Source organism: Canis lupus, chromosome 24, assembly GCF_011100685.1.
Source record: "Canis lupus familiaris isolate Mischka breed German Shepherd chromosome 24, alternate assembly UU_Cfam_GSD_1.0, whole genome shotgun sequence".
NCBI classification, from domain to species: Eukaryota; Metazoa; Chordata; class Mammalia; order Carnivora; family Canidae; genus Canis; species Canis lupus.
This window is the reverse complement of record NC_049245.1, coordinates 30059137-30085234: the sequence shown is the minus strand read 5'-3', so window position 1 is coordinate 30085234 and position 26098 is coordinate 30059137. Positions and strand designations below refer to the sequence as shown.

The 26098-nt window shown below is 40.4% G+C and overlaps 1 protein-coding gene across 6 annotated transcripts in view; it reads left to right on the top strand.

Annotated features, from left to right (window-relative positions):
* The window catches only part of CHD6 (chromodomain helicase DNA binding protein 6), a 203842-nt gene that overhangs the window by 89615 nt on the left and 88129 nt on the right, over positions 1–26098 (top strand). For all 6 annotated transcript variants that reach the window (XM_038572337.1, XM_038572333.1, XM_038572336.1 and 3 more), the window contains 8 exons: positions 11697–11759; positions 12619–12677; positions 13334–13451; positions 18102–18188; positions 18380–18514; positions 22480–22601; positions 23801–24044; positions 25448–25624. In XM_038572337.1, the coding sequence (XP_038428265.1) occupies positions 11697–11759; positions 12619–12677; positions 13334–13451; positions 18102–18188; positions 18380–18514; positions 22480–22601; positions 23801–24044; positions 25448–25624 (1005 nt within the window). The remainder of the gene's footprint in view (positions 1–11696; positions 11760–12618; positions 12678–13333; positions 13452–18101; positions 18189–18379; positions 18515–22479; positions 22602–23800; positions 24045–25447; positions 25625–26098) is intronic.

Sequence of the window (26098 nt, the reverse complement as noted above, 5' to 3'; positions counted from 1 at the left end):
AGAAGGAAGAGAGGTAAATGTTGAAAAGGTCTGTGCCAAGGAGCTGACAGAGAAGACATTAGAAGGAAAAGAAGATAGAGGCTGTGCATATAGGAGGAGCATCATTGGCAGCAGCACATTCTGGGACACAGCCTGGCTGTTGTTACGGAGTCACTGTCGCTGACTTGGCAGAGTTCACGCTCTGCGTGCACAGCAGAGCACAAATACCTGTCCTTCCTCCCGGGTGCTAGGACAGCTTACTGCAGTGAGAATACTTTATCTGTTTAAACCACCTTGCCTCCAGCTTAAAGCATCCTCACATAATTTCGCATATCCTTTCATCCTGAGTTTGCATGGAAAGTAGCTAGGAGCAGGGGTCATGGTCAAGGAACGTCACGGAAGCATCCTGGTCCTGGGATAACCTGGCAGCAGCTGACCAGTGACTAGCATGTAAGAGTTGGTTTCAGGTCTCTCTGCCAGGAGTTATCCAGGCAATGAACACAACACTTCAGGTCTCTCTGCCAGGAGTTATCCAGGCAATGAACACAACATTTAATAGGAATAGTGATTTGATGTTCTGTCAATGCAGTACTCTTCAAGCAGAGAGTCAAGGGTAGTCCTTGCAAGACTGCTATGAGGCGATAGGATTCTATTATTCCAGAGCGGTTGTCCCTTCCTTGGAGAGGTTATGGTGGGTTTGATAGTTAAAACACTACGGGGGAATTTATTTTCTCCTAGTAGCTATTTAGCCCACCATTAACTATATTTCAGCTGCTGTTATGACTTCTTCCGTGGTACCTGAAGGGCAGTGTTAGCTCATCTGATAGAAATAATTCAGGAAATTCTACATATCTTAACAAGGCTCTTTTTATTCTCTTCAGGGAACAACAAAAAGAGAGCTAATCTGTGGTAAAACATAAGATAGAATCTGAATTTGCATTAATTATGCCTTAAAAGTTGTTACTAAGGCCAAAAGAAGCCTGATATGGGGTTTGGCAAGCTTGGCGATCTGGCTATCTGGCCCCTGCGCCCCAGGCGGGGGCCTAGCTGGCAGGACAGCTAGGACAGCCTGCAGGGGGCCGAGCAGGTTTCAAAGGCAGTGCTTAGCAGAGCCCTACTAGCTGCTGCTGCACGGTTGCACTTGCATCTGGTTTACATTTGGGACTTCCTGGTGAGGTTTGAACAAAGATTTCCCAGGCTGATGCAGAGTTTGAAAGCCATGAATCTCATCTAGGATTCTAGACAATCCTCAGCGCCCCGTGGCACAGAAAATCAGTTGAGGAAGTTAAGGCTTTTTCTTGTGTCCTTCTCTCGAGGCCCTTCGGCTGGGTGTCTGCCTGCTTGCTGGCTTCGGCTCAGGGCAGAGAAGGGTGTGGAGTCAACACCAAAAAGGCCTGCTGCTCCCCCTTGCGTTTCTGTGCACTGTCTTATTAGCATGCTGTGTCTGATGCTGTGGCTCCTGGCCCCTGGCCCAGCCCCAGAGTGCAGCCTCAGCATTAGTTACCTAGTGGAGAGTTGCTAAAAACATCTCTACACATGATTTACTGTAGCCCAGGACTGGCAGGGTAGCACCACCCTGCTTTGGAGTATAGAGGACAGTCTCCTGATTGGGATATGGGATTCTGGGACAGGAAGTAGGTGTCCATCCTGACTGTGATTCTGCTTTCTTATTCTTTGTCAAATGGATGTTGGTGCCTGGAACAGAGACAAACTTTTGTAGTAGTTGTAAATTTCCAGTATATAGATTTTTACAAGGCTGTCTCAGTTCCTGCCTCCTGTGGTTTGTGCAGTTTGTATGATTTTGCCTTTTAAAACAGAGGACTTTAATTTTAATTAAATTCCCTGTGCCCTCCTGTGCCTCATTCTGTGTCTCTGCAGTCAGCACCTTCTGTTTCGTCTGGCTTTGTGCTATGCCCGGCAGGCTGAGCCAGGTTGTTTCCTTCCCCAGGAATCCCCTTAGTTCCCCTGAGCTATGGGTGGACTGCTCTGCACTCTAGGGTGATTGCTTCTTAACTCCTATATTAAGTCAAAATTCCTGCCTGATTTTTTTTTCCTAAGTAGTCTCCATGCCCAGCATGGAGCCCAACATGGGATTTGAACTCATGACCCTGAGATTAAGACCTGAGCTGAGATCATAGTTGGATGCCTAACTGACCAGGTGCCTCTCACCTCGCCTGATTTTTTAAAAAATGTGGCTGCAGACTACCTATTTACCCTCATTTATTTCTCTTCCTCATTCAATGTAATGCTTTTGTTCTACCAAGACTGTTTACTTAGTATTCTTAGTATACTTAGTACAGTATATGCATCCTGTTTTCCTGTGGACTCATTCTTTAATCCTTGGGTTCACTTCAGCTTTCCTTCCTTCTTGTCTTCTTATAAACCACCATTCCTTAGGTCCCCACTAAAACCTCACCTTTCTGTGAAATCCAAGTTGTTCTTGCTTTCTGCATGCTTGTGGACTTAGAATTACTGTCTTACCAATTAGAATTAACCCTGAGACATTTCTAAGAAAAATGTTTTATGTTGCTTTCCCTGCATGAACATAAGCCCCGAAGACTGACCATCTTGTTTGATGCTACTTTTGTGCCCTCCATGGCACTAAGTCAATATTTGATTAGTTGAAAAGTGATTTGCTTCCTGCTAGAGCCTCTCCTTTTTGCCCACCTAAATAGAAATAAATCAGGTGGTTGGTTGAGGTTGGGGGCAACTTGGGTTGAAAATTTTTGAAATGTTCCCTAAGAAAAAAAAGTTTAAATTATATGAATCTCTGACATGAAAGAGAATGAATTAAAATGGCCTTCTTTGAAGGATAATTTGAGAAAATTCCAAGTAGCTGAGAACAGATGGTTGTTATGGAAGTGTGTTTGGCAAGCAGATTTAGTTTATATCTGTGTGTATCTGTATACACTGAGTGTTTATACACACACGATCGTGCTTATGCACAATCTCTGTTTAGTAAAGTCCTGATTTTCTAGTTTCCTTCCTACTTTGATGTGTATTTTGGACATGCTATTTCCTTTTCCTTTTATTAGATAGGGTAAAACCTGCTCTCAGTATTTTCATGATAACCACTGATTTTTTTTTTTAAGGAGTTAGTGTTCATCCTCCTTTCTTTAACCAGTACGAAAAGATAACTTGAAATTTTATTTCAAATTCCTTAATTTTTACTTGGGAATCTTCTACGGTGAAGAATGTTTGAAGCCCCCCATCCTTTTATTACTTAAAGTTCTGTCCTTTCTTGTTCATGTGTTAACTTTTCCTTGGATTTGGCTGGTCCTAATTAAAAACTCCGAATAGCCTTCTGAATCCTACCACTACAAACCATCTTTTTCTATTCTTCATGGTAAATGAATAAGAATGTTTGAAATAATTTGATAGTGAGGAAGAGATAATTGTTCCTTTTAGCATGTTTGTACATGTATGAATGCTCCCTGGCTAGTCTGGATTGTACATGCTTGGGAGTGAGTGGGTACGAAAGGTAGTCAGCAATTATGAAAGTTTGATGCTGGTTAACAGAGATCTAACTTGGTGCCCTATCTTCTGTGTTCCCATAACACTTGCTTTATGCTATTATAATAATGTATTGCAAAATCTTGTAACAATGCTTATTGAGCATTGTTAAGTCAAAAATGCTTATTGAGTATCTACTACATGCCAAGGACTATTTCATGCTGGAGATAATCTCAGGGAACAAAAGAGACAAAAATCCCCACTCTCACAGAGGGAGCCACAACAAATGGAGAGGAAGCCTGCAAAACCATGCAAGTGCTCTCTCCCTCACATTTGCTGCATTTTGAATCTCGTAGGATAGGAGGCCAAAGAGTGAAGCTCAGAGCTTCCAAAAGGTGGAAATAACTAGGGAGAGGCTGGGAATAAACCAAAAAATAATAAAATTTGTGCAGTTTTTCATAGTAGTAAGTGCTATGAACAAAAATCAGAAGAGGAGTAATATGGAATTGATGAAATGAGGGTTGCACTTATAAATAGAGGTGTCTGTTTTGGCCTCACAAAGGTAACATTTGAGCAATTGAAGAAAGTAAAGGAGCAAGGGAGTCATGAGCGAGAGAAAGATCTTTGATTTCACTCTGAGTTAATAGAGAAGCCTTTTAAGCAGTTTAAGCCAAAAGAGGGACATAATAAAAAGGGCCATTCTGAAAGTTGTATTACAATTAGACTAGTTGAGCAGGAGTGGAAGCAGGGAGACTAGTTAGCAGGCTTTTGGGAATTATCTGGGTGAGAAATGAAGATGGTTTTAGACCAAGGTAGAAGAGGTGGTGAGAAACTGATGGATTCTGGACATATTTTGAAAATAGAGCCTACATGATTTCTTGGCTAATCAGACGTGGTATGTGGAAAGAAAAGGAGTCAAGGATTACTCCAAGATTTTTGGTTTGAACACCAAGAAGGATAGAGTTCCCTGTCACTCAGTTGGAGAAAACTGCAGGATAAGAGGAGTTTACTTGTAGGCATTAAGTATAAAATAGTTCTGAGGTAATCAAGTGAGGATGGCAAGTCACAAGTAGATCTATGAGTCTGTGAATTAAGAGGAGGTTCTGAGCTGGATACATAAACTTGGCTGGTGTTACCATGTAGCCCATATTTAAAGCCATGAGACTGGACAAAATCACCAGGAAAATGAGTATAGCTAGAAAAGAGTAACAAGTAGGCCCTAGGAAGCTCCAGAAATTAGAGTTGATGGTGGAGGATTCCTACTTCATGGAAGATACATTAGGTCATAGCAGCGTAACACTCACTGCAACTAAAAAAAAGATATATTGCAAAGAATATTTTAAAAGACATCTGATATCTGGGGAAGCAACAAGAATTAGATGAACTAAAATTCCAGACAGCATAGAGCTATTCCTAGATGAGCCGACAATTCCAGAGACTGTTTCTTCTCTGGAAATATTCCTCAGTTCTGGGCATGGGTTGACGATCAGGCTTGGCACAAACACACTATTCTGGGTTGAAGAGAAACCATCTGACCCTGCTGGTAGTAGATTATAGGGCTGTTGAAATGATTGGAAACTAGAGGAATTCCCCAAAGCAAGGGGCTTTCCCTGGGAGACTTGTTGAATTCTGAGGTAGTCCAAGAAGTTAGTAGCTCACCCAGAAGAAGGCAGATTAAAATCTCACAGTCTCGTGGCACCTTGAGGGAAAATCTCACTAAAGGGATGGGCCTACTGTAGAAAGTGTAGAAAAGTGGATTCTCCCTTAAGAGAGATTTTTAACATGCTTCGTATTGGAGACTTCAGGGATCAAGAGTAAAAAGACCTACCAGACTCCATTGGTCACCTTGGACATTCATGGTCAAGAAACAGGGTAAAACAAGAGATGGACTAAATTTTAATGGTAACCCAGGCCTGACCCAATTCAGTCTCATGTTTGTCTAAGAGAAAATAGGAAGTAGTTGTGGAAAATATTGTTTGGAGCTGCTATGGTTCCTTTATTCACAAGTTCTACCCTAAGTAAAAAACTACCAGACATTTTAAAAGACTGGAAAAAATGGGACTAATAAGGCAAGAGAACACACACATATATATATATAATACAAGCAGACCTTAGACGATCCAGATATTGGAGTTAGCAGAAAAGAACTTTAGAAAATAACTATGGTTGAGGCTCCAGGGTGGCTCAGTCAGTTCAGTGTCTGCTTTCGGCTCAGGTTATGATCATGTGGTCCCAAGATTGAGTCCCGTGTTGGGCTCCCTGCTCAGTGGGGAGTCTGCTTCTCCTTCTCCCTCGTCCTCTGCCCTTCTCCCTGTTTGTGCTGTCTCTCGTTCTCTCAAATAAATAAATTTTTGGGCAGCCTCGTGGTGCAGCGGTTTAGCGCCGCCTGCAGCCTGAGGTGTGATCCTGGAGACCCAGGATTGAGTCCCACGTCGGGCTCCCTGCATGGAGCCTGCTTCTCCCTCTGCCTGTGTCTCTGCCTCTCTCTCTCTCTCTCTCTCTCTCTCTCTGTGTGTGTCTATGAATAAATAAATAAAATCTTTAAAAAAATAAAAAATAATAAAAATACATTTTAAAAAAAATCTCTAAAAATATAACTATGTTATGTGAAAGAAAATAAAAGAAGATGGGCAAAAAAAAGGTTTAAGGTGAAGAATTTGATTAGAGAAATGAATCTGTAAAGAGAATCAGATCAACTGTCTAGAACTGAAAATTCCAGTTGTAAAAATTAGAACACAGCGGATGACCTTAAAAAGCAGATTAGATACATCAGAAGATAATATTTGTGAGTTTGAAAACAATCAATAGAAAATTTCTAACCTGAAGCCTAGAGAGAAAAAAGAATGCAAAGAACAGAGCATTAGAAACAATTGGGGTGCAGTGGAAAGGTGTAATTGGTTAGTGGTATATCTGATTAGAGTCATAGGCATGGGGGAGAGCTGGGGGTAGAGGAGTGCTTGAGGATAAAATTAGTGGCCAGGAAACCCTTCCCCCCCATAAAATGATGGGGGATATCAACCAATGGATTCAACATCAGTTAGCTCCCATACTGGAAAAATACAAAAATGAAAACCGTACGCAGGCATATCTGAAACTATAGAAAACCAGACTGAAAAACCAGTAGATAAAAACAGTACCAATACTGTATTAAATGGTATGATATTGAGTACTTTACCCTTGACTTTTTGAAATAAAAAAAATTCCACTATTATCATTATATTCAGAAATGCACTGGAGGTCCTGGCTACTGCAGTAAGGAACATGAAATAAAAAGTTTAAAGATCGGAAAGAAAGAAGTAAGATTCATTATTTGTAGATGACATGATTGTGTATAGAAAATTCAACAGGGCAGCCCGGGAGGCTCAGCAGTTTAGCGCTGCCTTTAGCCCAGGGCGTGATCCTAGAGACCTGGGATCGAGTCCCACATCCAGGCTTCCTGCAAGGAGCCTGCTTCTCCCTCTGCCTGTGTCTCTGTTTCTCTCTCTCTCTCATGAATAAATAAATAAAATCTTAAAAAAAAATTCAACAGAATTGGGGACACCTGGGTAGCTCAGTGGTTGAGCATCAACCTTCAGCTCAGGTTGTGATCCCGGGGTCCTGGGATAGAGTCCCATATTGGGCTCCCCACTGGGAGCCTGCTTCTTCCTTTGCCTGTGTCTCTGCCTCACTCTCTGTGTTTCTCATGAATAAATAAATAAAATCTTAAAAAAGAGAAAGAAATTTCAACAGAATTGACCATTAGAATCAAGAAAATGGAGATTTAGCTAAATTGTTGGATACAAAAACAATATACAAAACCATCTGTTTTATTTCTATAAACTAGCAACATGAAATCAGGAAAGGAAAACTAAATTGCCATTTGTAACATCATCAAAAATATTAGATATCCTGGAATAACTCAAAAGATACACAGACTCTCTCTATAGAAAGACATTGCTGAAAGAAATTAAAGGAGGCCTAAATAAATGGAACCTTATATGATATACATATATTGAATACGGTTGAGATGTCTGTAATTCAGTCCCAGTCAAAATCTAAGCAGGGTGTTTTTTGATAGAAATTGATAATAGAGGGGCAGCCCCGGTGGCGCAGCTGTTTGACACCGCCTGCAGCCTGGGGTGTGATCCTGGAGACCCGGGATTGAGTCCCACATCGGGCTCCTTGCATGGAGACTGCTTCTCCCTCTGCCTGTGTCTCTGCCTCTCTCTCTGTCTATGAATAAATAAATAAAATCTTAAAAAAAAATTGATAATAGAAACACCAAAGACCTGGAATAACCAAGGGAATCTTTAAAAAGAACTAAGTTGTAATGCGGACTTGTAGTCAAGCTATAATAATGAAGACATAGCATTGTCCTAAGAACAAGTAGATCAGTGGAACAAAATAGAGGTGTACTGCTCAGTAGAGCTCCTACTAGCCATCTGTGGCTTATTAAGCACTTGAAATATGGCTAGTCTGAATTCAGATGTGTCTTAAGTGTGAAGTACACATTGGATTTTAAAGACTTAGTATGAAGAAAGAATATAAAGTATTTCATTAATAATTTTACATTGGTTATATGTTGAAATGATAAAGTTTTAGATATATCAGCTTAAGTATATTTATTAAAATTAATCTCATCTGTTTGTTTTTACTTTCTTAATGTGGCTACAAGAAAATTTTAAATTATGTGGCTTAATGAATGACTTTGGGGAGGGTGGAAGATTCTTTAAACAGGACATAAGAATACGTAAGAGAAAAGATTGATTAAGTGGATTTATGTAGAACTTCTGTTCATCAAAAGACACATTTACAGAATTGAAAGGCAGACCATAGATTGGTAAATAATATTTGTATTCTCTATAACTGGCAGAACTCTTATTCAGAAATGTGTCAAGAACTCTTGCAAATTAAAAAAAAAAAAACAAAGGATAATTCTTAAAATAGGAAAATGACTTGAGTAGGAGCTTCATAGAGAAGTTAAGCACATTGCCAAGAGGCATAAAAAAGGTACTTGACATCCTTAGTTATCAGGGAGATAGGAGTTAGAGAGATAATACTACAATATCCACAAGAGTAGCTATCAAGTCAGCTGGAACTCCTCCTATATACATTGCTGGTGGGTGTAAAAATTGTTACAATTACTTTGGAAAAAATTTTGACAATATTCTTTAAAACTAAACATATAACCTACCTCATGACCTAGTAATTTCACTTTTATGTATATATCTAAGATAAATGAGTGTATTTGTCGACCAAAAGGCATACAATTTATATGAACATTGGAAGCAACCTGAATATTCCTCAGCAGTAGAATGGATAGATAAATAAATGGTAGTGTGTTTATACAACAAAATAGTATGCTACAGAAGAATGAACCATATACTATATAATTCCATTTACATGAAGTTTAGTAATAGGCAGAACTAATCAGTGGTAGTAGAAGTCTGAATAGTGGTTACTTTCAATGGGGGCACGAGTCTTCTTGAACGATGGAAATGTTATGTAACTTGATCTAGGTGGTATTTATACAAGTGTATATGTAAAAATCCATCAGTTGTACATAGAAGATCTCTACATATAAATGCCTACCTTAATAACTTTTAAAGTGTTTTGTTAACATATATGGCAGTTCCTTGCTGATGAAGACTCTAGCACATCTATTTCTATAAGACTAGTGAATAAACATAAAAGATATTCAATAAAGAAATGTGGAAGAAATTTAGGAAGGAAGTGAAGTAGGAAGTTAGGAAGTTAGTTCATTAATCTACTTTCTCTTAACCTAGCAATGTTCCTTTGCTCACGACACACTTGCCATAGAGCTCCGTTGGCTCCAAGATTGGGAGCTTGAGAAAGTACACCTAGCTCTAGCCATTTGCTGTTAAACGGTATTAGATAGGTCCGAGTATCTGGAGAAGAGGAAGGCTTTTTAATTAAATGACATAGATTAAGAATAACAACTGTTTCCAATATCTGACCCCGGTGAGTTTGATGCTTTATTTCGTCATGTGTCTCCTCTCTTTCCCTCTTGCTGTGTTTAGCATTCAGCAAATATTTCTTGTCACCAGGCCTTTTCAAGGCATTAGCTACTGGGCCTTTTCAAGGCATTAGCATCAGACCTCTCTCAGGCATCCTACTTCTCCCTCTGCCTATGTCTCTACCTCTCTCTGTGTGTCTCTCATAAATAAATAAGATCTTAAAAAAAAAAAAAAAAGAATCAACAGAACAGGGGCAGCTGGGTGGCTCAGTTGGCTAAGTATCTGACTCTTGATTTTGGCTCAGGTCATGATTTCAAGGTCATGAGATTGAGCCCTGTGTTGGGCTCCTCACTGAGCTAGAGCCTGTTTGGGATTCTCTCTCTCTCTCTCTCTCTCCCCTTCTGCTCCTCTCCCCACTCCCATCCTCCCACTGTCATCCCCTCCTTGTGTACGTTTGCATGTACATGCTCACGCTCTCAAAAAAAAAAAAAAAAAAAGTCAAAATAAATACTTGAGCAGAAAAACAAAAGCTTAGCTTGTCTTCCCATCCCTTCTTCCTACTAGGCACAGTTCACTTGTCTTCTTGTTGAGCAGTGGGAAAAGACTCTTGTCACTTTGGATTAACTTTGGCATGGCACCTAGCACACTGCCATGTGTCTAGGGGAATGTAATAAATATTTGTAACCTTTGGGAGCATCTGTCAATGCCTGCTGATCTCCATACTTCTTTTTTACCATCTGCCTTCCTCATCTTTTTTTTTTTTTTTTTCCTTTCCTCTATTATTTCTTTGGGGGAAAGCTTTATTTAAGATCTTAGGTGGGGGGCGGGGGGGGAATACCTGGGTGGCTTAGCAGTTTGGCACCTTCCTTCAGCCCAGGGCATGATTCTGGAGTCCCTGGGTCGAGTCCCACATCGGGCTTTGTGCATGGAGCCTACTTCTCCATCTGCCTGTGTCTCTGCCCACCCCGCCCTCCCCGTCTCATGAATAAATAAATAAAATCTTTAAAAAAAAAAATCTTAGAGGGGGATCCCTGGGTGGCTCAGCGGTTTAGCGCCTGCCTTGGCCCAGGGTGTGATCCTGGAGTCCTGGGGATGGTTCCTGCATCAGACTCCCTGCATGGAGCCTGCTTCTCCCTCTGCCTGTGTATCTGCCTCCTCTCTCTCTCTCTCTCTCTCTCTCTCTCTCTCTCTCTTTCTCTCTTTCCCTCTCTCTCTCATGAATAAATAAATAAAATCTTTTTTTTTTTTTAAAAAAGATCTTAGAAAATATGTTTTCTATAATGGTATGGCTCTGAGACAGTTGAGCCCTAGAGTGGGTAGGACTGAAGACAGTGATATGTAGCCTAAGCCATCCTTTTGGAAAGTTCTGATCAGGATCCCAAGTTATTTTGGGGGGCTATCATGATGAGTGTTCTTCTCATCTACTGTTCTACTAGATCTGACAAGGTCATGTAGTGCGTACGAAACCTCTGAAATAGAACAGCTCAAATAAAGTCCTAAAAAGAATGTCAAACACAAGAGTGCTCTGACTCAGCACACCCTTTTTAAGTTTGTCATTATTTAATCAAATACTCTGTAGAAAGAGATTTCATGCAGCTCAGGAGCCTAGAAAAATTGATGTATATCTGGAGTAGAAAGGAAGAAATTAATTTGTTTTCAGTTAGGATTTATAGTCAAAGGATGATCAGTGAAACAACCATTTCCAGGCACAGAGGGGAAAGATGGTATCATTTAGTAGAGAATAATTATACCTTGCATTTGCACAGTGCTTACTGTTCCAAAAATATTTTCACATACCATTTTATCCTCCCAGTAACCCAGTGAGATAAGTATTTTTTTAACTACTATTTTAATAGATACGGAAACTAAGAGGTGTTAATTGCCTTATCCAAAGTCAGTAGCTGGTAGGTGTTAGAATTAGGACTCTCTAATTCCAAGGGCCCCAGACTCCTTAATGTTACACCTTTCTGAAGATTTTATGCAGCAGCATGTAGGCAGGTTTGGCAGGAAAGGGAAGTCCTAGGACCAATTTTAGTGATACTAAAGACAGATCTGAAATTAAGAATATGAAAAGCGGAGTTAACTTCTCTGTTCATGTGAAAGCAGGGGGAAAGTGTTAGCGTTGTGCCCAGAGGTTAGAATGTTTGTGGTCTTTTGATTACTCTGTAGACTGATAGGAGGAAGGCCTCAGCACTCACAGGTATACTTCTGGACAAGGTAGTACCTGCTGTAGTATTTCTTACAGAATTATTTCTTGGTCTCTGGGGTGCCAATAATTTTCTGTCTTTTTCACTTTTCTGTCTCTAGGAGCCTCCAGAAGATGATGCAAACATCATTGAGAAGATCCTGGCATCTAAGACCGTCCAGGAGGTTGGTGGCTTATGTATCATTTTTCCTATCACCAGCACAGGTTTTGCCCTCTGTGAAGAGATATTTGGCTAGAGAACCTGGAACGGACTGGCTGGAGTGAGAGCTAGGCAAGAACATTGGCAAGGCAACGCTTATTTTTACCCTCCTGGAAGATTTTAGGTCATAAAATTCTTAAGTATTTGAGAGTAGAGCCCCAAATAGTGTTTTTCCTCCATAGTGATCCTAGCAAAAGTTATTTGCCCCCTTAGCTGCTGTAGCCCGGGTGAGATTTTCAGGGGGCCAAAAAGAAGACATGGAAAGAGTCCTACTGAAAACCTTTGGGGAAATTTTTCTTTAGACATGTCAGGGCCATTGTAGGGATACTTTAGAGAACCTGCCAGGGGTGAAGGATATGTGTGCCCTGGTGAAAACACAATTTTATCTTCAAGTATTTATGATAGCAAACTTCCTTGCTTTGAGAGGGAACACCGCCGATGTTTCAGGATGGGGGGGGGGCATGACAAAGACCCATGTTTTTACTTTCACAGCCGGCTCTGATCCTGACACCTGCTCAGAGCCCTGAGGCTGGTTTGCTGATAAGCTGATTACTGTCCTAGCCTGGACCCTGCAAGGACACCAGGAGGATCAGTTTCTTTCTTTCTTTCTTTCTTTTTTTTTTTTTTTAACCTTCTAGCTGGCTGTGGATTCGTCATTTGGGAAAGCCGCTCAATAGCTGTCAGGAAAAGAACTGGGAAAGCGAAAACATCCTCTAGAATTTTGTACTAAAACCAGGCAGGGATGTTGATTTACCTGTTTTCTTGTGCTGCCTAAGGGTGATCTGAGGGGACGTGGGCTGTTAACTGCTTGCTCTTGGTTACAGGTTCACCCAGGAGAGCCCCCATTTGACTTGGAGCTATTCTACGTTAAGTATAGAAATTTGTACGTCTTTTTTATGTATTATTTGTATTTGCATTTTATATGAATGAAATTTCCTTTCCCTCATCACATCATCTTCTGTACTTTCCAAGAATGGCCCCTGAGACCTGACCCATAGATGTTAATTGACTCAAGTTCACATTAGGCAGTAGTGCTCACCTTTGGCTGCACAGTCACTGGGGAAGCCCTTGCTCCCCTCAGGACCAGCTGACTTAGAACCCTGAGAGGAGGTCCCAAGGACCAGCTGACTTAGAACCCTGAGAGGAGGTCCCAAGGATCAGTGCTTTCTAAAAACGCCCTATACCATTCTTATTGCACCCAGGGTAGAAACCACTGTCCTATAGGTTGCACTCTCTCTCTTTTTCTTTCTTTCTCTGCAATGTGCCCACTTTCACTAATGTGTATTGATGATAATAGCCCTCCCTCTGCTGTGAGGCAGTTCCTGTAGAAGATGCAAAGGGACCAGTTGTTTGGAGTGGCTGCATTGTTTTGTTGTCTATTTTTGCCCTTACCACAAGGCCTTTCTCAGCCCAATCTCTAGCAGTTTCACAATAAACCACTACTTCTGGATTAGATGGTCACTTTGTTTACTGAAACACTTTAAAGCTCAGTGATTTGATAGTTTGCACTTGTCTCATAATTTATGTGTCTTTGGATAGTTCCTACTTACATTGTAAATGGGCCACAATGGAAGAGCTGGAAAAGGATCCTCGCATCGCCCAGAAGATCAAGCGATTTAGGAATAAGCAAGCCCAGATGAAGCACATTTTTACTGAGGTGAAGCACTGTTTACCAACTAACTTGACCACTGCTTTTCTTACAGTACTAAATGCTGAGTAAAGTCGAAGTCCTGTTCAGATTCGTGGCTCAAGTCACATTGCTAAATGTGTACTGATTTGCAGCAAAACCAGTCCAGATTTAAGTCAAAGGGAAAAAATTATCCACCAAGTTAGAGGGATTGAACCTTACAAACTGACAACTCATAAGAATGTGCATCTTGATCAGAATATCTATAAATAGCTAGGGCAAGAGAAATGTGCCCCAAACTTTTATTCCTTCCCCCCTTCCTGCCCCCCTGCAGTCCTTAAAACAGAAATCCAAAAAGATGTAAACTTTGAGTGTAAAAAATAAAAACAAAACTAAAATATTAGAGAGTAAATAAATAAGTAAATTTATATAAACTTGGTTATTTCTAAGTATGGTACCTACAGTGAGAGGAAAGATTGATGGGTTTGGATGTTAAATCTATAGTATCTATATATTAGAAAATACTACTAAACAAATCTTAAAGTAAATAATTAGGAAATATGTGCATTACATACATACATGTATCTCCTAAATATATGTATGTATGTATATGTGTGTATGTGTGTGTGTATGTGTATGTGTGTCTTCTCCAGTATGGGAACCTTCCTGTTAATACACACACACACACACACGACAAATAATTTTAATGATAAATGCTTATTAACCATATAAAAATGTGGTCAATTTCAGTAGTAATCAAAAAAACTGAATTAAAATAGTAATTTTCTAGTTTTTATTTACCAAATATTTGAAGGTTTTAAAAATAAGTAATCCTCACTGCTGGTAAGGGTGTAGGAAGAGACAGTCTTGTATCTAGTGGGTGGGAACATAACCTAGAATCACCTGTCAGTAGAGCAGTATGGCAGCAGATGTGAAATATCTCAAAATTTTCACATCCTTTGTCCCAGCAATTCTAATTCTGTTATGTATTCTAAGGAAACTGTTGAGTTTTTGTGCAGACTTAGCTATGATATCCAGTCATTTATATTGGTGAAAAATTGCAAACAAACACAGATAATAGACATTTGTTAAATTCTGTGTATGTACCATAGAACAGAATACTGTTCTACTCTAGTAAAAACGATATGGAAGGACAGTTGTTAATGACATAGAAGGTTTAGTGCCATAGACTATTGTTAGTTGAAAATGTCAGGCTCTTAGAAGTGTGAGGGGCATTTCCATTTTGGGGAGTGGAGGAGAAAACAGGTACCATATAATATAATGCATAGAAAATATCTTGACTCTACATGAAAACGCTGATGTCATTTTCTCTGGTTAATTATGGTGACTTGTTTTTTCTTTTCTATACAGTATGTAGTTTTAAATCTTACACAGATACCTTTGAAGAAAAGAAGCCATAAAAATTATTCTTAAAATGTAGTTGCAAGCACTAGTCCTCAAGAGTACAGTCAGGAGCCCCAAATTACAGTACATGGCTACAGTACTTGACCAACTCATTCTTTGTGATGTGCTCCTTTTCCTCAAGTGACAAAAAGTTATTTCAGGATAATGTCAGTAAGCATTCTTCTCATTCCAGGGTGGGGTCTTTCGTCTGTAGCCTTAGCATTTGACCCCATCCCTTCCCAGGACTGTTTTAAAGAATGTGAACACGGTTTCTCATGGCATTGTTCTTGTCATAGGGAACTGGGGAAAGAAGAAGACAAGTAGGGGATCCCTGGGTGGCGCAGCTGTTTGGCGCCTGCCTTTGGCCCAGGGCGCAATCCTGGAGACCCGGGATCGAATCCCACATCGGGCTCTCGGTGCATGGAGCCTGCTTCTCCCTCTCCCTGTGTCTCTGCCCCTCTCTCTCTCTCTCTCTCTCTCTCTCTCTCATAAATAAAAAAAAAAAAAAAAAAAAAGAAGAAGAAGAAGAAGAAGACAAGTAGAATTGGAAAACCGTTTTGAGGCACCACTGGATACTCTTTCTCTGTTCTTAGAATATTTTATTTGTACCTCTATTTTAGCAAGTATGTGCAGTGTAGTAACTTGTTTACATGTCTCTTCCATTTTAAGCTCTATGAGACAGACGGGGACATGTCCTCCTTGTATTTCTATCCCTGGTACCAGGCTCAGGGTCAGTGCTACGTAGTTATTTGGCTGCCCCCTGGTGAGGGAGGGAGTTTGCCTTAAGCTCTTCTCCTGCTCCAGACCCTCCAGTGCCTCACATTTTCTTGAAATAAAGTCCACAGTCCCTAATATAGCCTACAAAGCCCCATGTGCCTGTTTTCTGCTTTATTCCCAAGGGAGTGATTTTTACTGGGTTGGGAATAGAGAGCTGAAACTATGTTAAAATATATAGAAAAAAAATGTACCAGGAGCCCATAACTCTTGTGGGAAGGAAAGGCTTTTGAAAAGATTGGAGAACATCCTGAGATGGAGGAGGAGGAAGGGTAGAGAGTAGTTCCTATAATACTGTCTTCAGTCTTGACCTGTTCAACATTTTTATTAATGACTTGGATAAATAATATACTTATGAGATCAATGATAACTTAGTTTTGGATAGAGTGGCTTCATATCGATTATTTCCAGCTGCTTTATGAGGTAGCCAAGGGCACCTGTGAAATAGAGTCAAGCTCAAGAGACAGAGGCTTCCCGCACTCTGCAGGGGTAGACGTGTTCTGACTCCACCCAGACTCCTGAAAACCAAACCCGATCTTGGGAGATTAGATGACAAAATCAAAGTTCAGGTTTACTGCACAGGGTAGGATGAATGAAATATAATGGCAGTAAATATATATATAATATCACATGTATTTTTAAAAATCTTCAAAGTAGAGAAAATGACTAGCAGTTCTAGGGAGGAAAGGTAGTGCCCGTTAAATGACAGGTTTCCTGGTGGTCAGCAGGAGGGTGTGCAGCTGCTTAAGAAGTCACAATAGGGATGCCTGGGTGGCTCAGCAGTTGAGCATCTGCCTTTGACTCGGAACATGATCCCGGCGTGTGGGATCGAGTCCCAGTCGGGCTCCAGCAGAGAGCCTGCTTCTCCCTCTGCCTGTGTCTCTGCCCTTCTCCCTGTCTGTCATGAATAAATAAGTAAAATCTTAAAAAAAAAAAAAAAAAAAAAAGTCACAGTAATCTTAGAACATTCCTGACTGTTCTGTTCACTTGAGTATCAGGGTTCAGGGTAGACCTGAAAGCAGCTGCAGGACGACTGTAACACCAGTAAAGGAAGCACAGCTGAGTGGCTGTCAGCAGATGTGGAAACTAGGCTGCATAGTGCTAGGATCCGGGGCTCTGGAGCCAACTTACCAGGCTGCAGGTTCTGCTCACGCTATTGCCCCCCCCCCACACACACACACTAAATTAGGTCACCTTGGGCCACTTGCATAAGCTCCTTCAGACCCAGTATCCTCAATGTAAAGCCTAGTAGCATCAGCCTCACAGAACACCTGTGAGGATTAAATGACTGGGTTTACAGGAGTGCTTAGCACAGTGCCTGGCCCATGGCCACTGTTCATAAGTGCTAGCGCTCTGCATAGTGAAGGGACCTGGAAACTTGGACTCCTAAGAACAGCTGAACGCCTTGAGTAGTTTCACCCAGATCAGATGGAGTTTTTTAAAGAGGCAGGATAGCAGAAGAATGAACTTAGTTACTGCTGCTATGGGGGAAGCAGGAACACCAGTGATCCCCAGCTATAGGAAAGAAACTAGATTATATTTAATAGTAATAAAGATCATGATGCTACCACTGAGTAGACAGAGGTAAAACTGTCTTGGCAGTGCCAGATCTTAGAGGCAGTAAATTCCCAAATAGAGAATAATGGAATCTGAGGGAGGGTTGCCAGGGATGTTATAAAAAGTATTCTTGTGTTGAAGATGAAACTAGATAGCCCCCAAAGTGCCTTCCAGCCACAGAGACAATAAGAACATTCTGGTAGTCCAGGAGGAGGGCATCTGGGTAAGAAAGACCTGGGTAAGCATTCCAGTTCATACAGCTCTGTGGGCTTTGGTCACATTACTTATTTAACTTCTCTGAGTCAGTTTCCTCATCTGTAAAGTAGTTATGGCAACTAGTTCATAAAGTAGTTTTGAGACTTAAAGCACTTAGCTAGCATTACTCCAGACATAGGTTAAATATTTCCAAGGAATACTTACTGTTTCGTAAGTACATTTTTTGGGGAAGCATAATGTACATGAAGGTAAATTCTAAGAGTGCAGGTCAGTGAATTTTTACAAAATAAACACACCTGTGTAGCTGCCACTTAGATCAGGAGATAGAACATTATTGGACCCCCAAAAACTCCCCTCATGCCTCATTCCAGTGTTTGCTACTATTTTTGCTATAAAGAAGAAAAAGCAACTTATTCTCAGTTTCCAAGGGTTATCTTTGGGATGAGAAGCAGTAAGAAAAAGGGAATCCTTGGCTGATTTTTGTGCAGTACTATAAAGACCATTAGGAGAGTGACTCTGGCCATGGTGTAACCTATAAATTCAGTCACAGAGAGCAGGATTTGGGGACAGTGAAGAAAGTCTGTGCTGTGACTTTTATTCTCAAGCTACCCCTTCCATTCTGTGTTTCTTGATATGCCCAGAGTGGGAAGTCACTTACAGATGAAACCTAGGATGTTGGTTTTGAGGGAAGAGGGATGCTTTCTCATTCTTCTCCTTTGTTTGTACTAGCCTGATGAAGACTTGTTCAACCCAGACTACGTAGAAGTTGATCGCGTCCTGGAGGTGGCCCACACCAAAGATGCAGAAACAGGAGAGGTGGGTGTTCCATCATTTTGACTCGCCTATGGAGCCTTCCCTTCTTACTACATATTTTGCTTGTTTTGTTAACATGTGGTCTATTTTAATGGCATTGATCTGTGATAGGGTGGGTTTTTCAGAGGTTGGCCAGAGTATGATCAACCCCTTTAATCTAGTTGAACATAAATTCCTCTCCTATCTCTCACCAGGAAGTGACGCATTACTTGGTGAAGTGGTGCTCTCTGCCTTATGAAGAAAGCACATGGGAGCTGGAGGAAGATGTAGATCCTGCAAAAGTTAAAGAATTCGAGTCTCTTCAAGTTCTCCCTGAAATTAAGCATGTGGTAATGTATCCATATCCCAGTTTGGCACATGTTGTAACATGTAACTTTATGAACTAGCAGTCCTGGATGTCTGTGGGGCTGTGCTCAGAAGTGCTATTTGGGGGTGTCTTAACCTTTGGGTACTCTCCATTGAACTTGCAGTTTGGGTGTTTTTCTACCCAAATCATATTTTGCTAGCACTCTGTCACCATTAGGTCCTGTTTTGATGTGTGTGACACTTATGAACCTTAAATACAAGCTTAGATTTCTTGGTATGTGGTGCTGTGTGGAGTCTATAATTTAGAACATGTAAGAAATACCTGACTTGGGAAAGAAGCTCAATAAATTCTTAGGGTCTTTCTTGTTTCCTATTACCTCTTGTTCCATCAGTGATCTTTTTTCTTTGTTTTTATCCTTTGCTTTTCTCAATTGGAATGTTCTTAAGGGGAAGAACTATCTTTTATCTATAGATACCTGGGCTTCACAGAGGGAACATAAGTTTTCAAAATACACTTATTTAATCAGTTTGTTTTTCTGATTCTGAATTAATCCCACCCAGCTGCATAAATGTCGCAGGGAACCCTACAAGTAGTTGTATATGGAATGTCAATAATTAAAAGGATATAGACTACAAAAAAAAAATAATAAAATAAAAGGATGTAGACTTAGGATAGAGCCTGATTAAGATGTGACTCGGGAAGAGAATCAGAGTTGTTGAATATGGCTGTAGACTGGAATGGTAAGTTTCTATTTTTAAAAAGTCACCACTTTTATATGAAAAACCCTTATCCAACTCCTTATCATTACTTATCGTTGTTATTATGTCCCAGGAAAGTAGGCTTAGGATATAAGAGCTTGACATTGAACTTAGATCTCTGTCAGAGTCCACTCAAAAGCGGTGTTTAGTTTTTGTTTTTTGGCATATGAAATGTCTGGAGGAATCTTGAGGTGCAGAACTGTGATTAGAAATCTATATAGTTTTTAATGGTTTTTTGTCCACTTGACTGATTAATAAATTTCTCTTTCAGTCCTCTCCTACAACTATTGTCTGTTGTTAATTCATCATTGTTCAACATCTTGCCATTGGCTGACTCTTGAGTGACATATAATAAGAGAGTGCACACCCAGCCCCCAGGAGCTCACAGATTAATGGAAGAGGCATGTGCGTGCATGGACATACATGGCACCAGACTGATGGGGACATGTGGCACAATGCAGGAACAAACCAGTGTGGGGCAGAGAGAGGAGGGCATTTCCATTCTGAAGCTAATTGTATGTTATCTCAAAGTAATCAGGATTCTCTCTCTGAGGATAGAATCTCTCTGAGGATTCTATTCTCAGGCTGAGGATACTCTCTCAGCCTGAATCCCACTTATTTCCTCAGACTGACTACATGCATTTGGCAAGAATATGAATTCTCAAGTGTTTTCAGGCAGTTTTACTTTTCCTTTACTATTTTGCTATTGCGATGCTGCTGTTTTCATCTCTCAGTGAACCATGGTATTATTTCACACTTGTCTCTTTGTTTCTCAGTTATTTGTTCTCTCATTTAAAATGCACATTTTGAAATTTTATCTCAAAACTTCTAACTTAGAATGGTAGCTGATCATATAACTAAAGCTATCTTTTTAAGGACCAGCTCCAAACAGGAGTTTACCTGAATAATTTTTTTTTAAGGTATCTTACTCGGGCTTTGAAGTTGACACAAATAGGACATCCTATACTTGAAAACTTTTTGATAAAAATTGGTTACGTATAGGTAAAATATGGAATTTTTAGAAAACAAGAGGTGACATTGTCCATGACGATTGTGCAAAGTTGGAGCAGTCTTTCAATAGGCAGGACCCACCGTGGAGACTCAGAGTCCCTTCTCCTCCTTTGAGTTAGCTAAGTAGCCACTGAAGGTTGTGGGGCCCTGGTGTCAGTGGTTTCCTGTAGTCTGTACCCCTTAGGAGACAACCAGCTGATTTCAGGTCTTGTGCTCAGATGGCTGAAATTTCTGGCCAGTAGGTGATGTTAAACTAAACCCTTTAGCCCTGGGGAAAGGGAAACCCAGGGGAGAGACTGGATAGGAGAGTGATGCCTCTGCTTTTGGAGTGCCACCAAGGCAGCAAAGTAAAAATCTGCAGTGAAATTCCATCCTCTGGTACTTACAGTGCTGAGAGTGAGTCACTTAAATCACTGGAGGAACATTCCAGAAAGTCTCCCCACAGTATCTAGTGCAGTAGGGGAGCATGCCCGATTAAAGGGGTACATAGACTTTAGGGGAACCACACTGGTTCCTGTGAGTTAAGAAGAACATAATTTCTTTAAGGGAACAGAACAAGAGGGGTTTTATAGGAATACCTTGCTTAAAAGATTTTCTTTAAAATCATTGTTTTCTTACATAAAAAAAATTATTTTCTCCCTTATTTTAAAAGCACCTGTATCTCTACCTTAGTAATAATACACTAGTATTACTAATACACTAATACACTTAGTATAATACACTAGTATTACATTTCAGCTGGGTCCTATTTTAAAGGGCTTAGCCTAACTGTGGCTGTAGTAATTTTATAGAAAGCTGTGATGTGTATTTTTCTGAAAGGTCATGGACAGATTGCACTTACCTCCAAATATCAATGATGTAATTGGGGATATATTGTTAATTTCACGTGCAAATTGCTTAATTTTAGTTAATAAGGAATTCTAGTTATAAACGGTATTGTACTCCAGAGCAGAATTACCAAAGACTAAAACTGTTTAGAAAAGTTACAGTCTCAAAATTCTCATTTGTAATTATAGCTATAGCTAGGAATTTTTAAGACTATAAACTGTTAATTTGGGGGCTCAGTTTGTCTATAAACAAAATAACCAAGTCTATGTCCAAATAATATAAAATCTAAATAATTAAAATTTTTGGATGGGAAGTCTCCACACCTAAAGATTTAAGCTTTCTTCTGATTGGGGCACCAGCGTTGCTTGGTCGGTTAAGTGTCTACCTTTGGCTCAGGTCAGGATCCCAGGGTCTTGGGATCGAGCCCCACATTGGGCTCCTTGTTCCATGGGGAGCCTGTTTCTCCCTCTGCCTGCTGTGCTCTCTCTCTGTGTCAAATAAATGAAGAAAATCTTTAAAAGAAATTTTCCCCTGGTTAATTGAAATTTCAATGAGATTTTTAAGAGAACTTGACAAATTGATTCTAAAGTTATACAGAATAGTGAATAAGATAGAATAGCTGAGACATTTTTTGAAAAATAACTCCCTAATCAGATAAAAGGCTTTAATAATTTAAAAATTGGGTTTTATTGCAGTACTAGACAGTACAATGGAACAAAACGAAGAATCTAGATGGAGCTCTGTGGATATATTGAAATTTAGTATGTGATGAATATGGCATTTCATATAAATAAAGATGATTATATTTAGAAATCAGTATTTCATATGGAAAAATAAAGTAATAAGACTGCTATTATGTTTATGGGATGTTTAAGGAATTTGCATTTTTGATTTTATAGGCTTTTTGCCTTATACTGACTCTAGGAACTAATCAGTGAAATATTTGACCTACCATACTTTCCTGAACTGATGCCATACGCACAAAGAAAATACGAAGAGAAATTATGTATAGAAACCAAAAACACCTGACTACTTTTGGTTTGTAGGGAGATGGAAGTGTAAGTGAGAGTGACATCTAGGAGTCTGGGTAAAACAGTATAATACTAAACAAGACTGTAGGTGAATCTGTTTCTTTTCTTCATTAATTACTTGCAAATTTTATAGGGATGTTCTAAGTTTAATCTGGTGAAATCTAGAAAAGATAGGGGCTTGCCTTATATCGGGGGTGGGGGGTATGTGTGTGTACACACCTAAAGCAGCTAGAAGCTAGCTTTAGGACAGTGCTTTGAGACTTGCCACCTTCCCATTATTATCCTGTGTCCCTATTCATGTTATCCATCCTCAAACATCATTCTCTGTGTATTTTATTCTCTTGCCTTCCTCCTACTAGGAGCGGCCTGCTTCAGATTCCTGGCAGAAACTGGAGAAGTCGCGAGAGTATAAGAACAGTAACCAGCTCCGGGAGTACCAGCTGGAGGGGATGAACTGGCTTCTTTTTAACTGGTATAACAGGTGAGGAACCAGAACCAGTGCTATCTTCACGGACTTATCCTCCCAGGTGTTTGTACCTGGGGGTAGATTGTCGCCTTTGCCTGTTTAGAGCAGCAGTAGCTAGCAAGGTGGTAAGAGAGTGCAACCTGGCCGTGTGTTTAGGGTAGTAATCTTTGTATATGTATATGAGGCATGCCAAGACTCCACATTCCAACCACAAGGAATGGTTTTAGACATTGTTGACTTTGTGCTGCTTTTTTCTTTGCCATTCTTGCCAAAAGGTTAGGCCCAACCTAGAGGAAGCAAAATCCAAAAGATCATTATCTCTGAGTCTTTAGAAAAAAATTGGGTCTAAAAGGAAATGGATCTGGATTATAGCCCCAACTCTGCTACTTGTTTGTGAGCCCTAGATATTATAGACTTGAGCTGTACCACTCAGTTTTGGACTCTTCCATGTTTCAGTTCCCATCACAATCTACATGAAACAGATGAACTTTGAAATTTTTGTAATGTTCTACTGTGTACCCTAGTATGGATTCTAAAGATAGCATACCGTAGTGGAGAACACACAAGATGGGACCCTTGTAACCTGTGTCCTAGAAGCCTGTGCCACTTATTCACACAGCCCCTTGGAGCACTGCTCACCTGAGTTTTCCAGTGCATTCTGTTCAGTGAGGAGTGAGATTGAGGGGGGCCACACCCTCCGAGTGTCAGCTCTGTGCAGTTTGGAGTTCTGGGCCACTAAAGAGACCAACATTTTTACTCTATAAGAAATTTATTTCTTAGAGAAATAAATTGTGAGTTAAAAGTTTATCCTCTGACACAAAAAATGGACAAGGAAAATCACAATGACTTCTCTTTTTATTTTTGCATTGACTTCCATGAAGTTTGTCAGATAAAGAAATTGGCTTAGTTTTAAAGCAAATTTTTTTCCTCATTGTATCTATTACTTTAATTTTTAGTATTTTCAGTTTATATTCTATGGACCTCTTTCCTATATTTTCTCCCAAGTTGCCCTAATTCCTTTTTGGAAGTAGGTAGGGTATAAAGCATAAGACTAAAAATGTGCCTCAGTTGCATCTGTGGAAAATGCTGAGAAGGCCCTTCACTGATGACCTTTCAAGTCCAGGTGTGCTTCTAAAGTATCTTTTTAGTTATACCCAACCTCTACCTCTTTCCTATATTGATGATGAATTATCTGTATTTCTTAATCTCTGCAGAAAAAATTGTATTTTGGCTGATGAGATGGGCCTCGGGAAAACCATCCAGTCTATCACATTCCTCTCAGAGATATTCCTCCGGGGAATCCACGGCCCATTCCTCATCATCGCCCCACTCTCTACCATCACAAACTGGGAGCGGGAGTTCAGGACATGGACAGAGATGAATGCCATTGTGTACCATGGCAGCCAGATCAGCAGGCAGATGATCCAGCAGTATGAGATGGTATACAGAGATGCACAGGTGAGTCTTACACAGGTCTCAGACCTGGTGCCAGCTTGATGTCATCATTTCAAACAGCCTTCCTGTCACTTGTCTTCAGGAGTTTTAATGCCCTGAACCTTGAGTTACTGTTGACTGACTTTGTAGAGTCTTACGTTTATTGAGGCAGACTTCTTGCTCCCCCTTGGCAGTTTAGTTTGTGATAAGCATAGGATTTGTAGGGCATGCTTTCCACTCTCTAAAAAATTCCAGAGGCTCTTTTTAGGATACTGAAAGCTTGGCTTCATAGTTGGCTTATGAAGTTGCTTCTACATGCAGAAGATTTTTTATCTGACTTGTTATATGCTCAGTGAAAAAAAGCGAGTGGAAGAATTAGTATACAGAGGATGGATTCCTAGCCAGGGAGTTTTGGAGGAGATGTTAACACATTTAACAGGGAAGGATAAAGAGAAGACAGGATTCAAATTGTTAAAAGCACACTAATTGGGGGACATGGGGGGGGGTGGTTTGTTACTTATAGTCACTTTACTGAGTCTGCTGGTTTGTCCGGGCCACTGGTTTTTATTATCAAGCAAGGTGAAAATTAAATGAATCTAATCAGAGGAAAGTCAGTGTTCTCCCCCACGGATTTCATTAACAGCAAAAGGAGACACTTAGAAGAAATTTAAGACATGCTCTAACATGGTATGCGGCTCTGCTCTTTAAATGTTTTGGTAACACTAAGATAGGTAAAAGACAAAGATGTGTCCTGCCCAGTGCCTCTTATCCCAGGCCAGTCAGGAACATTACATTGAAACCTGGGCTGGAACCCCAGTTACAAGGTAAAATTAACTATATCTGAATAGGAGCAAGGGAGATCTCCTTGGGTATTCAGGCTCTGCGTTGTTGAGACCAGCCCTGGCTGGGTGTGTGTGAATCAATACCATGGCAATTTTTTTTTTTAAGATTTTATTTATTTATTCATGAGAGACGGAGAGAGAGACAGAGAGGCAGAGGGAGAAGCAGGCTCCATGCAGGGAGCCCGACGCGGGACTCGATCCCGGGTCTCCAGGATCAGGCCCTGGGCTGAAGGCAGCGCTAAACCGCCGAGCCACCAGGGCTGCCCCTTACCATGGCAATTAATAAATAATAAATAAAAAGCTTCCTTGCAGTGTCTTCCATATTTACTCACAAGTCTGGCCATTGTGAGAGCCCGTGTCTCTTACTTGTGTTTCATCGATGCAATGAGGTCTCTCTCTCGTCTAAATAGCTGGTTCATCCTTATATATTCTCTTTCCGCAAACAAGGAAGTACAGTGCTTACTGGCTTCTCTTACCTAGGCTCTAGCATTTTACAGTCCTGCGTCCTCTGCTTCTATTGGGAGCACATTAGCTGAATTCTGTAGTCATGACATAAAGCTTCACCTTCCATTGTGTCACCCTCAGGGAAACCCCCTTTCAGGAGTCTTCAAGTTCCATGTTGTCATCACAACGTTTGAGATGATCCTGGCAGACTGCCCGGAGCTGAAAAAGATTCACTGGAGCTGTGTGATCATTGATGAAGCCCACAGATTGAAGAACAGGAACTGCAAACTTCTGGAGGGTCTAAAGCTCATGGCCCTGGTGAGAGCTAGCAAGCTCATTACATTAACACAGGTTCCATCTATTCAGTATGGAAGCATTCTGTAGCCATTCTGCATTGTAGCTAACTTGTGCAGAGTCTGTTTATTCTTTTTTTTTTTTTTTTTTTTTTTTTTTTTGCCTTCTATACCTGTGATAGTGTAGGAATCAGAAGGGTTTTTTTGTTACAAACTGGGTCAACAATTGGACCTTTGCCACAAATAGATTCCCAAGAGGACCCAGGGTAGCCTTAAATAGCATGAAATTTGTGACCTGGATATGTAAGGTGTTTCGGCTTGTTTCTAAGACCTTGAATGATCCGGTACCAAGGATGATAGCCTTGGCCCAATGCCCAGTATGTAGAGGGTAGTAATAATGAATGAATGTTGCTTTTACTAACGTGAAATTGCTGCTGGAATCAATGATGTAAAAGGAATGTTTATCTTTTTATTGACTATACCGACCATGAAATGGTGA